At 42.7% G+C, this 13,644-nt stretch overlaps 1 protein-coding gene across 1 annotated transcript in view; it reads right to left on the bottom strand.

Annotated features, from left to right (window-relative positions):
• LOC131929663 (protein patched homolog 1-like) overlaps positions 1 to 13,644 on the bottom strand; it is a 57,237-nt gene that overhangs the window by 430 nt on the left and 43,163 nt on the right. The window contains 6 exon segments of the mRNA XM_059285981.1: positions 57 to 159; positions 272 to 622; positions 762 to 861; positions 12,392 to 12,534; positions 12,891 to 13,028; positions 13,434 to 13,625. Coding sequence (XP_059141964.1) covers positions 57 to 159; positions 272 to 622; positions 762 to 861; positions 12,392 to 12,534; positions 12,891 to 13,028; positions 13,434 to 13,625 — 1,027 coding nt within the window.

The following is a 13,644-nucleotide window of genomic DNA, read 5'->3' as shown; positions in this document are numbered from 1 at the left end:
ATTTTATAAGAAAAATAACTATCAACATTTTTCAACTGGACAATAAAATGGCTTACCTGGAATTGGGGTATGGACTTCAACTTTTACAGTGGCAGTAGCCTTAACTCTAGTAATATGAGCTGGGGGAGGGGGAGGCGGAGAATCTGGCGGACTTGAATTCTGTTGAATTAAAAAATATTTGTTTATTAAAAGTTTTTATACATAAGCTATAGTAAACATAACAATAAAAAAATGAAAGAAAACATTACAATTTCAAAATAAAACAACTTACGTGTCTGTTATTATGTACAGATGAGGTAGAAGCAACTACTCCACCGTGTCCATTATTGCTGGATGACCTGTGGGTCTGTGGGTGCTGCTGCATGTGGTGGGAACTGTCGTGACACGTGCCAGGTAGTGTCGTTGTCTCAACAACCACCTCTGGCTGGACAATTATCTCATGAGAAGAGTATTGGGTGGGCTCTTCTGATATGGTGGATAAAGATATATCCGAGTTTACTCGTGGATACACCCTCCTTGAGCCCCGGTGTGAACGACCAGAGGAAGAGCCTCTCTGGTTGAGTTTTGGTGAAGGCTCAGGGGTGGGTGTTGCTAGGCAGTCTGCATTGTCTTTTGGAATTACCTGTAGACAAATAGTTTGAATTGATAATGACTACATGAATTCATTAATAACTATAAAAGTATTCCAAGATAGAGGTAGATTTAACATTTTAAAAGGCATGATTATACTTTTTGGTAATATTTTAAAAAAATAAACATACCTCGCCTTTTGGACCAAAAATACTAAGTAACACTGGCAACAACATCAGCCCATTAAAAAGACCAATCACAACTAAGGCGCCCAAAACGTTGAAAAAATATCTGTAAAAAAAGAATTCATTGTTACAAATTTTCATTATGCTTATTAATTATGTCTTCATTGAAATAGAAAAAGGTGGGGTTTTTTTTTTACACAAACCAATATAGATCTAGGCCAATACATATTTAGCCTACATAGAAGGTTGGGATACATTTTAATTCACTGGTTTTAAACATTAAATTTTTGTGTGCGTGAAGGTTTAAGTAAGAAAACTATGAGAAGAGTGAAGGTAAAATGGATAAAGACATCACATTTTCACATGGAAGAAAAAAAAAGGGTGTGTTCCCCCATCCTCCTTCTCCTCCTATTCTTTATCAACCCTTCACTCCCTTTCCCACCCGCAATTTTTTCTTTTTTTACTTTCCATACCAGTCCAAGCGAGGGCCACACATACGCCCCACGTGTTCAAAACGTACAGCCATCTTGAACTCTCGGGGTAAACAGTAGTCGCTCCAGTATTTATTTAGAGAAGGACGGCCAGGAATAAAATGGGGGGAAAGGGAAGAGACGGGGTATGGTGTAATGAGGAAGGACTGGCACCCCTCCCCTTTCCGTTCATGACCGAGGTGCAACTGGGCTGGGTCTGATCGTAAGGCAGAAACAAAAGTTGCTGACCAATGGTCAATGGACGGCTCAAACAACTGTCCGCGTTAGGACACTTTTTAACAACTCTTTATTTATATTTAATGAGGTGTTTGAAAAAAAAAAATTAAATTGAAAATTATAGTTCTACGAAAAACTAATGTCAGTTGTACGCTATACAAATGGTAGGCCTATGTCTCTAGGGTTAGACTACATAACAATTCATCGGAAAGCTTTGTTAAAGCTGTAATAACCTAAACAATTTTTTTAAGCGAAGATAGAATTGTTGTTTCGTTTTCTTCTAAAAACCATCACCACATTATCGATTTATTGACAACAGGCTTACCAGTTAAGAAAAATAGTAATTATTTTAATACCATATTTTTAATTCATTGAGGAGAAATGTATTTTATGTGCTGTTGTGTTTAACGCAATTACACCGAGGCAGCCAAAGTTGAGAACCACTGATGGAAGGATAAAGAGAATAAAAAAAAACAGTTCACATCCCGACTTGTGCCACCTTTTATACCGTCTGATGCACCCCTACCGCCCCTGCGCGCGTTCATGAAGGGGAGACCACACGCGGGCGACTGACTTGACTACACAGACACAAACTTCCCTGGGTGTGCAAGCTACTAAAATTACCGTAAAGTACGCTACCAGTTACGGCCGGTGCCTAGTCCCCCCCCCCCCACCCATTTGAGCTAAAATAAGCCTTGATACTTTAATTAGTTTTCTTTTTAATGAAATAAAAACTCGCACGCATTTAAAATGTCCGTGTTTTTCTGCCTGTACAAACAAGGTGTGCAGAATTGATGCGGGACGATTGTATTACGAGGAACTCTCCTGTCAAGGGAAATCTTATTTTGACGTTTGCTAATGGATTTTGAGGACAAAAAAAAAAATTAAAAAAAAATTCTACGTAAAAAGTTATGAAATGTTGAACAACACCTTTTCACTTTTGTTAAAAATAAACACAGGTAAGCTTACTTGTCGACCTGACACACATGCCCATGACGATACTTTTAACCCCCCCCCCCCCCCCAACCTTTACACTGAACCTAACCACAATGATTCAAGTGATATAATTAGCCTATACATTTCCACAATTAGTTAAAAAATAGAACACAAATGTGTATTTTATTGACCTGGCAACTCAATAAACCTTCTAATTTAAAGCTTTTAGATCCTTAATCCCCCTTTTCCCATGCTCCTACAAAATGCAATAAAAAATCCTGATGAACTTTGACTTGGTAAGCACGAGTTAAATAACGCGAATATCGCGGCCTTAATGTGGTAAGTACACAATAAACATTTTTTTATAAACATGATATTTGTGTTTGTTTTCTCACATGAGAAGCCCTGCCCTTGATTCTAATAGAGACAAATTACGCGATTACGGGCCTTTAAGCGTGCTATGTCGGACGCAAGCTGAGCTAGGTAGGCGTTGTTGGGTGGTTATGATTCTTCTTCAACAGCAGATTCCACTGGGATCAGAAACCGCGGGGTCTGAGGTGCTAGCAGGATGGCGGGAACGACGGGGCAGATGAGCTACAACACCTAGACAAGCAGGTACACCGAAGTATATTCAACAAGCTAGTGAATCCAAATAGGTCTCAGAGTCACAGCTTATAAAAATGTTGATGAAAAACTAAATCTACATCTAAAGAGGAAAGGCCAAGTGAGATGAAAATATATACAAACATCACTTGGCCGGGTGTATGCGATTTTATAATGAGAAAATGTTAAAAGAACGTGCTAATCTCATAAATAGAATAAAGACTAATCATTAAATTCCGAGTAGTTACTCTTAGCATACTGTAACAATAACCATCGAGTTTATACATGAGTTAACACCAAATCGTTCGGCTAAACTAATCAGGTTATGTGTGATTAATACACACATACTTTCAAATACTTTTAGTTGATAGTTAGGTATCAAAAACCAAGCAAAAGTCTGTGTACCATGAGTAGTTGAGTTTAAACGTTTTGATTATCATTTGAAAAAGTTTGTTGAGAAAAAAAAAGCCACCACATAAAATGGATGTTTACACACCACCATAGTTGACTAGATCTATGTTCAAACGAAAAGACATACAATCGTGAATGCATAACCCTACTAGACCCGTGTAAACACGAGTAGGGGGGGGGGGCTCTTGTAAGACAACTCAAGAATCGGCCTCTACCCCCCTGAGGTAAACAGAGCACGGTGTTCACCCCGATTTAACCAAATCCGGCTTTTGAGTTCAAGACTTTAACGCCAAGTATACAGTGTCAAAATTTAACGCCCAGAATGTCGAGTTCAAAATTTAACCTAAGAATGCGAAGTTGTAAAATTTTAAGCTAAGAATGTCGTGTTTAAAATTTAACGCCAAGCAGTGTGCCGTAAAAGTGAACGCATTGAACGCAGTGTTAAAAATGTAACCCAACAGCCATGAATGCCGTAGTTTATGGCCCAGCTTGGTGGAACATCCGCAAGTCTTCATCAGTGGGAGCGAGCATGAGGCAAAGGGGCCTAAAAGAGCAGAGATTAGACCGCGGGTAGGGACGTAATCTAAATGAATAGCCGTAGCCCAGGTAAACCAACCGTTGGCAGAACGACACCTGGGGCGCGTCAGCAATAAAAGAAAACAAAAAAGGGGGGTAGGGAGAGGAGAGGGGGGGGGATGAATAAAATTGCTAAAGGTTGGGTTAGAGAAAAAATGGAGGGGGTGTGTATGTGAAGTGATGAAACTGATTTTGTTCTAGATATTTTGGAACTTTTATATATATATATATATATATATATATATATATATATATATATATATATATATATATATATATATATATATATATATATATATATATATATATATATATATATATATATATATATATATATATATATATATATATATATATATATATATATATATATATATATATATATATATATATAATGGAAAGAGAGAAATATGAGTTGTTAAATGTAGGGAGTCTTGTTTGTTTACTGACGACGGAGCATCATTTGGTGTACATTGAAATTGATGGCCGTCTCATCTATCACGGTGTCTTCTCATTTGGGATACCTTTTTTTTTATCCCAACCCCCAACGTCATGAATATCTTTTAGTCTAGACAAAAGAAAATCCAGGTCTACGTTCAAGAGAGAGAGAAGAAAAGATGGTGGAGGTGGGAATGAATGGGAAGGAAAAAAAAACAGGGGGAGGGGGAAAGAAGAGATGGTTTACGACACGATTGAAAACGTCGTTAATGTCTTAAGTCTGCTATCCTACAACTATGCTTCAGCGACCTGGGTGGCCCGACCATTGTAAACAGGGGCGGCGACAGGCTGATCCGACTTCTGGATGGGGGAGATAGATTAGGCGGGTTTAAGCTGAACGCTGGGCTTAAATAAAACATCATTTCTTCACCGTATGTAAATTTTAATCCGTTTCTTTCGTGAATATGCAAATGAGCACACTTGTGATTTAAATACTACATTTCACCGGCGAGGGTAAAGTGTTTGGAATCGCCGAGGTGACATGAACACGGAAATCGCTTGAGAAAACTAAACAAACACTTTTTTTTGGGAAGGGGGTAACGAATTTCAACACTTTAGTTCTATAGGTTTAAACTTTTCAATGAAGAAATTGGCCTATGACTACATTAGTTAACAGCAGTTTGTAGTGAAATATTGGAGAAAAAAAGGGGACCAAATTTTAATTTATTTCCAAGCACACACGAGAGTAAAAAAAAAACAGGACTAGGCATTATTTACTCACAAAAGACCCCCCCCCTCCCATTATCGCTTAATCCGTACTCAGGAATGCCGCCCCTGTAAAACGAACCCCAATCCTGCATCTTTCAGTTTACGGGCGAGTTGAGGTTTTGGTGGGGGTGGGAGGTTTTGGTGGGGGTGGGAGGTTTTAGTGGGGGTGGGAGGTTTTGGGCTGGTGCCCAGGAACACAAAGGTGCGTCTGTCAATAATCGAGGCGTTTGATGCCATCTACAGACTCGCCCAGACAGGCGCGCGTGGAACGGTGGAACAAGGAGACAGGAGATGGAAGGGATATGGAAGGGATATGGGGGAGGGGGATAAAGGAAGGAAGAGGGGGGGGGGGGGGCGGGAAAATAAAACTGGGTTCCAGCTACCAGTACACGTATAGGTCAAACAACATTTACAGAGGTATACACTAACTAGAAGAGGTATACAGCGTTCACGGAGGTATACACTAACTACAAGAGGTATACAGCGTTCACGGAGGTATACACTAACTACAAGAGGTATACAGCGTTCACGGAGGTATACACTAACTAGAAGAGGTATACAGCGTTCACGGAGGTATACACTAACTACAAGAGGTATGCAACATTTACAGAGGTATACCAAATCAAGAAGAAGTATATAGTATTCACTGAGGTATATACATAATCAGCATCTAGAAGAGGGTCTCCATAAATTTTAACCTAAATAGGTCTAGGGCCAAACCATGACATTTTGCATAATACAATTACATATTCCCGATTACAGCTCCAAGACGCGTGTTAAACAAACAGTCAGAGGGTATGGGGGGATATTTGATTTTACCACGACGTAGAGTCAATACACTTAAAATAAGTATCTACCACCAACCCTACCCCCGTCGCGCGCTTCATCCACCCAACGTTTCGTTTTTTAATCCTTTCATCACCTGTATACACAGGCGACTACTTAGTGTTCTGTTGACACACTTCGACCTACCCAGGCCTCTTCACATGCCCAGTTTTAAAACAGACGTCCCTCTATTGGTGCCAGCATGCGCGTCAAGATTCCATATGCCAAGTTCTCCGCCAATTTAATCAAATGTCTGCTTTTAATTGGGTTGATTAAAAATGTTAACACATCTTGACATCGTTATTTCATTACGTACCAGAAAAAAAACTAAAAAAAAAAAATGCAGTTCTAAAGTATAGTAATTAAACAGTGGTTTGAAAGAGTTTTGAATAAAAATGTCCTTCTGTTTTCTATGCTAAGCCGCCACCCATTAAAAAAAAAATACGACACCGCAAGGATATAGTTGCCGATACGACAAGCTCTTTACCCCCCCCCCCCCCCCCCCCCACCCTCCCCCGTTTTCACACCCCCGTGTGCCGCATCGACGCTCCAATAAGTTGGGCTATTAATGGTATCTCCCATCAATAACACAAGGATTACCTCGCCGAGGTAAAACGAGCGTACACATGAAAAAATGTGCTACAAATTCAAACTAACCGACACCTTGCTCAAATCATGCCAAGGGCCCACACACGACGAGTCGTTTTCCATCTGCTTTCTTGCTCCCCCACCCCTCCTCCCACACACTCCCCACTTCCAACACAACCCCTCGCACCCCGCCACATTCTTTTCTGGTCCAAGCACTTGATTTTTCGTCCGCGCCACGCACGGCAATTCACGGCAGTTTTTTTTTTATCCACACAGTCGATATGTTACACGAGTCACCCTCCCATCCCCACAGTCGATATGTTACACGAGTCACCCTCCCATCCACACAGTCGATATGTTACACGAGTCACCCTCCCATCCACACAGTCGATATGTTACACGAGTCACCCTCCCATCCACACAGTCGATATGTTACACGAGTCACCCTCTACACCCTCCCATCCACACAGTCGATATGTTACACGAGTCACCCTCTACACCCTCCCATCCACACAGTCGATATGTTACACGAGTCACCCTCTACACCCTCCCATCCATACAGTCGATCTGTTACACGAGTCACCCTCTACACCCTCCCATCCACACAGTCGATCTGTTACACGAGTCACCCTCCCATCCACACAGTCGATATGTTACACAAGTCACCCTCTACACCCTCCCATCCACACAGTCGATATGTTACACGAGTCACCCTCTACACCCTCCCATCCACACAGTCGATATGTTACACGAGTCACCCTCTACACCCTCCCATCCACACAGTCGATATGTTACACGAGTCACCCTCTACACCCTCCCATCCACACAGTCGATCTGTTACACGAGTCACCCTCTACACCCTCCCATCCATACAGTCGATCTGTTACACGAGTCACCCTCCCATCCACACAGTCGATCTGTTACACGAGTCACCCTCTACACCCTCCCATCCATACAGTCGATCTGTTACACGAGTCACCCTCCCATCCACACAGTCGATCTGTTACACGAGTCACCCTCTACACCCTCCCATCCATACAGTCGATCTGTTACACGAGTCACCCTCTACACCCTCCCATCCACACAGTCGATCTGTTACACGAGTCACCCTCTACACCCTCCCATCCACACAGTCGATCTGTTACACGAGTCACCCTCTACACCCTCCCATCCACACAGTCGATCTGTTACACGAGTCACCCTCTACACCCTCCCATCCACACAGTCGATCTGTTACACAAGTCACCCTCTACACCCTCCCATCCACACAGTCGATCTGTTACACAAGTCACCCTCTACACCCTCCCATCCACACAGTCGATCTGTTACACGAGTCACCCTCCCATCCACACAGTCGATCTGTTACACGAGTCACCCTCTACACCCTCCCATCCACACAGTCGATCTGTTACACGAGTCACCCTCTACACCCTCCCATCCACACAGTCGATCTGTTACACGAGTCACCCTCTACACCCTCCCATCCACACAGTCGATATGTTACACGAGTCACCCTCTACACCCTCCCATCCACACAGTCGATCTGTTACACGAGTCACCCTCTACACCCTCCCATCCACACAGTCGATCTGTTACACGAGTCACCCTCCCATCCACACAGTCGATCTGTTACACGAGTCACCCTCTACACCCTCCCATCCACACAGTCGATATGTTACACGAGTCACCCTCCCATCCACACAGTCGATCTGTTACACGAGTCACCCTCCCATCCACACAGTCGATCTGTTACACGAGTCACCCTCCCATCCACACAGTCGATCTGTTACACGAGTCACCCTCTACACCCTCCCATCCATACAGTCGATATGTTACACGAGTCACCCTCCCATCCACACAGTCGATCTGTTACACGAGTCGCCCTCTACACCCTCCCATCCACACAGTCGATCTGTTACACGAGTCACCCTCCCATCCACACAGTCGATCTGTTACACGAGTCACCCTCTACACCCTCCCATCCATACAGTCGATCTGTTACACGAGTCACCCTCCCATCCACACAGTCGATCTGTTACACGAGTCACCCTCTACACCCTCCCATCCATACAGTCGATCTGTTACACGAGTCACCCTCCCATCCACACAGTCGATCTGTTACACGAGTCACCCTCTACACCCTCCCATCCATACAGTCGATCTGTTACACGAGTCACCCTCTACACACTCCCATCCATACAGTCGATCTGTTACACGAGTCACCCTCTACACCCTCCCATCCATACAGTCGATCTGTTACACGAGTCACCCTCTACACCCTCCCATCCACACAGTCGATCTGTTACACGAGTCACCCTCTACACCCTCCCATCCACACAGTCGATCTGTTACACGAGTCACCCTCCCATCCACACAGTCGATCTGTTACACGAGTCACCCTCTACACCCTCCCATCCACACAGTCGATCTGTTACACGAGTCACCCTCCCATCCACACAGTCGATCTGTTACACGAGTCACCCTCCCATCCACACAGTCGATATGTTACACGAGTCACCCTCCCATCCACACAGTCGATCTGTTACACGAGTCACCCTCTACACCCTCCCATCCACACAGTCGATATGTTACACGAGTCACCCTCCCATCCACACAGTCGATCTGTTACACGAGTCGCCCTCTACACCCTCCCATCCACACAGTCGATCTGTTACACGAGTCACCCTCTACACCCTCCCATCCACACAGTCGATATGTTACACGAGTCACCCTCCCATCCACACAGTCGATATGTTACACGAGTCGCCCTCCCATCCACACAGTCGATCTGTTACACGAGTCACCCTCCCATCCACACAGTCGATCTGTTACACGAGTCACCCTCTACACCCTCCCATCCACACAGTCGATCTGTTACACGAGTCACCCTCCCATCCTCACAGTCGATATGTTACACGAGTCACCCTCTACACCCTCCCATCCACACAGTCGATCTGTTACACGAGTCACCCTCCCATCCACACAGTCGATCTGTTACACGAGTCACCCTCCCATCCACACAGTCGATCTGTTACACGAGTCACCCTCCCATCCACACAGTCGATCTGTTACACGAGTCACCCTCCCATCCTCACAGTCGATATGTTACACGAGTCACCCTCTACACCCTCCCATCCACACAGTCGATCTGTTACACGAGTCACCCTCCCATCCACACAGTCGATCTGTTACACGAGTCACCCTCCCATCCACACAGTCGATATGTTACACGAGTCACCCTCCCATCCACACAGTCGATATGTTACACGAGTCACCCTCTACACCCTCCCATCCACACAGTCGATATGTTACACGAGTCACCCTCCCATCCACACAGTCGATCTGTTACACGAGTCACCCTCTACACCCTCCCATCCATACAGTCGATCTGTTACACGAGTCACCCTCCCATCCACACAGTCGATCTGTTACACGAGTCACCCTCTACACCCTCCCATCCACACAGTCGATCTGTTACACGAGTCACCCTCCCATCCACACAGTCGATCTTTACCATCCCCCGACAACCTCCACCCTAGCCTACCATTGTATTTCCATCGTGAAATTAATATACTTGCAACATTTAACACGCAAAAGGGATGGCGGGGTGAATTACGAAAAGGTAAAAGATTACTGCTATTCGTATTTAAAAATACTTAAAATGATTCAAATGGGAGCTTTTGTCATGTATGTAACGGGATACAAAAGCAAGGGAAGAAACAACCGGCAATTGAGTCGCTGAGAAGCCGTGTATAAGGCCAGATTTTGTTGAAAGCTACACTTAATTTTGACGTGTAAAATAATTCTTTCTAGAAAGCGTTCTCCAATTACTTCTTATCTCAGTTTTTTTTTTGGTTTGGCGCCATTATCTATCTTCTCACCAGGCCACACACAGCACAGTAATTTAAAATTTGTACATCTAGGAGTTTGTATAAAAACTTATGCTAATGATTCCCGAAAAAAAAAAAAAAACCCCACCCCTGTTCACAAACATTTATTGAGCAGTAAATTGGGAAGCAAGAAAAAGCTCAGACTCTAAGGATCAAACGAAGATTATTTCCTCAATACTTCCCAGTCTCCTTACCTCTCTAGCAGCGCTCACACAAAAGAACAGATAGATAATGACACGTGCTGTTCAAAAGGGACTAAAGGAAATGGAGCCCCACATCACGTAAACAGACTACCTGACACTTTTGCCTCTTTCCCCGAGCTGAAGGCCGGGCTAGAAAACTCCCACGTAGATAGCCGAGGGCAGCAGACGTATGCCCTCGCTGAGGGCAGACATCTGCCCCACTGGCAAATTTCTCCCCCACTTTTTGTAGAGATAATTAGGAGAGCTATATTGGTCTTTAATTAAGTTGAAAGCATCGCGAGAATATCGCAGGCGCGAGAAAGGTGGCCCCGGTTGAGTGTTTCGATACCTGATAGCCATGTCTTTGATAGAGATAACTAACTCGAGCGTGTTATTGTTGGCCCACAGGACCCAGACACCATGGGAGGAGACTAGACAAACACAAGTCCAGTCCCACAACCTTTCATGGTGGGCTTCTGTCGCCTTTGGTTATCGCTTTGTAAGCCACCAGACTCAAGAAAAAAAAAAAACAACAAAAACAAAGCAAGATCAAAGCACAAGAGATGTGACGTCAAGTCAATATGACGTAAAATCAAACGTAAAAAATGTGACGTCGTTTTATTTACAGTGACGTCAAACCCTAGGATCTAATGGGGCGACTGATTCAACGTATGACAAATACTGAATATAAGATTAAACGACGAATGAATTAAATGTACCATAAAGACAAACTATGGGCTTAGCGCCGACAACGATAAAATATAACTTCAAAAAGGACCGTAACACAACCTGGCAATGCAGATTGGAAAATGGATGAACTTATTTGGACGGATGGAGCAGTTTTTGACATGTTTACAGCCTCAATTTCTCGAGACTTCCCGTACGTGGTTTACGCCGGGGGATATCCACGCTTGTCTCCCTTGACTAACCCGGTTTAGGGCGGTACAAGCCGAAACCTACATAAACATGACGCGGAGACTTAGCTAGATCTAGACTAGATCTAGTAGTTTTATACTAGATCTATATACAACTAACCTTCAGGGGGGGGGGGGGGGGGGGGGGAGGCGCAATACGTACAATATTAGATCTATTTAAAAAAAATGTATTTTTAAAAATTAATCAGCGGGCTTCAAACAAAGTTTATGAGATGCATAACAGCGTATGATTAACAATTTAGGAAAAAAAAAGTTTAAAAGGTAGGAAAAAAATTTAATACTAAGCAAAATGAAACAAAACATGACATTTTTAATAAGCTCCGTTGGCAACCAATTACGTTGGGTTAGTTTGTGATTAGGGGTGCTAGAAGACACCCCCCCCCCATCAGTAGATGTACACCTAAGTTAACTTTAACAAGAATTTCAGCACACAGCTGCCAGTTATCATTGCTAAGCTTTTAAACATGACAACTGCAGAATGCATTGGAGGAAAGAACAAACAATACACAAAAGTAGAGCAGGAAAAAAAGACAGGAAAAATGTAGGCAGAGAAAAACAAAAAAAATATTCAATGTTTTTTTCTAACTTGAAAAAAGGCATGAGACAATACAAATGAAAGTCATAGATTTATAAATTGAGGAGTAATTCAGGTAGTTCTACTTGAAATGGAACATGTTTAATAAAACAGCTGATTGAAGAGTTAAGGATTTTAATAAGCACATGAGGATGGATGCAGGATAAGAGAGTAAAAAGAAGGGTAAAAATGTGGAAACTTACTTGACAATAAAGTCAAACTCAGTGCCCACCAACATGAGAATGCCCAGAAAAGTAGAAATTGCTCCGTGCACAACAGGAGCAAAGGTGTGCTCCAGAGCCATTGACATCCTCTTGTCTCTGGACCCAATGGCTGTGATAAAACCCTGAATAATGGACAGATATACATTAGTTCATATGTGGGAGACATACGTTACTTCATATGTGGGGGGTGGGAGACATACATTATTTCATATTTGGGATGAGGGAGACATGTTACTTCATATGAAAGTGTGGGAGACATACATTACTTTATACGAAAGTGTGGGAGACATGTTAGTACATATGGAATTGTGTATTGTGATGTGGTGTTACTTTTTAATTTGTGAACAAGGCAACAGTATCTTAAACCAGCCCGTGCTATAGTTATGTAGACTAACCAAGTATCAAGCCCTAACTGGGACTACTAGCATGTAACTCTGAGTAGTTGTATACAAAGTTGTATAGGTGAGTGCTTGCTTACCACAGAGAGATGAAGTGTAAACTCCACGCCTATCCCAACAGACACAATAAGAATCACAGCAGGCACGGCACTGAGCTTGATGCCGATCAAACCCATAAAACCAAACAACTCCACGATCATCATACTTAACACAAATACCTGCAATTGTTCAAAACAAGCTTGATGTTATTCATTACATTAACAAAATCTTGTATCATTAATGTTAAAAGATCCCCTAAAAATATAATTTTAAACCAAAATCAATAATAGTTTTAGTACTTTATACTACTGAAGTATTTACACTTAGGTTATATATTTAGGTACCACAAGTTATAGCTATTCTATACAAATGTAAATAAAAAAGTGATACACAGGAAAACCAAAGCTTCCAATAACTATGCTATCAACACAGGTATTTTAAAAAATACAGAATAGATGATAAATTGAACTTATAAAGTAGTTTTCAACTTTAGCAACACCTCTACAGCATGTTATTGTTATTAGTGTTAAACCATGTTGTTAAACAGAACAACCGTAGTTTCTTCTAACAAAAAATTGACTTACTACAATGAAAGCAATCCACGGGTTCATTAGCACCACAGTGAGTACTAGAAAAGTAACAACCAACACACAAATTATGGATAACATGAGGTAGAAGCGCAGATTGATGTACTGCTCGTAAAACGTGAAAGGGACGCCTAGTGGAAAATTTGGGAGGCCCTTCCCAGAGAACTCATCACAGATTCCTCGAATTTCCTGCAAATATAAGCATTGG

Source organism: Physella acuta, unplaced genomic scaffold (genome assembly GCF_028476545.2).
Source record: "Physella acuta isolate Inbredline_101_S28 unplaced genomic scaffold, ASM2847654v3 ptg001661l, whole genome shotgun sequence".
Taxonomy (NCBI): domain Eukaryota; kingdom Metazoa; phylum Mollusca; class Gastropoda; family Physidae; genus Physella; species Physella acuta.
Note: the sequence above shows the minus strand (reverse complement) of the source record. Positions and strands in the feature narration are given on the sequence as shown.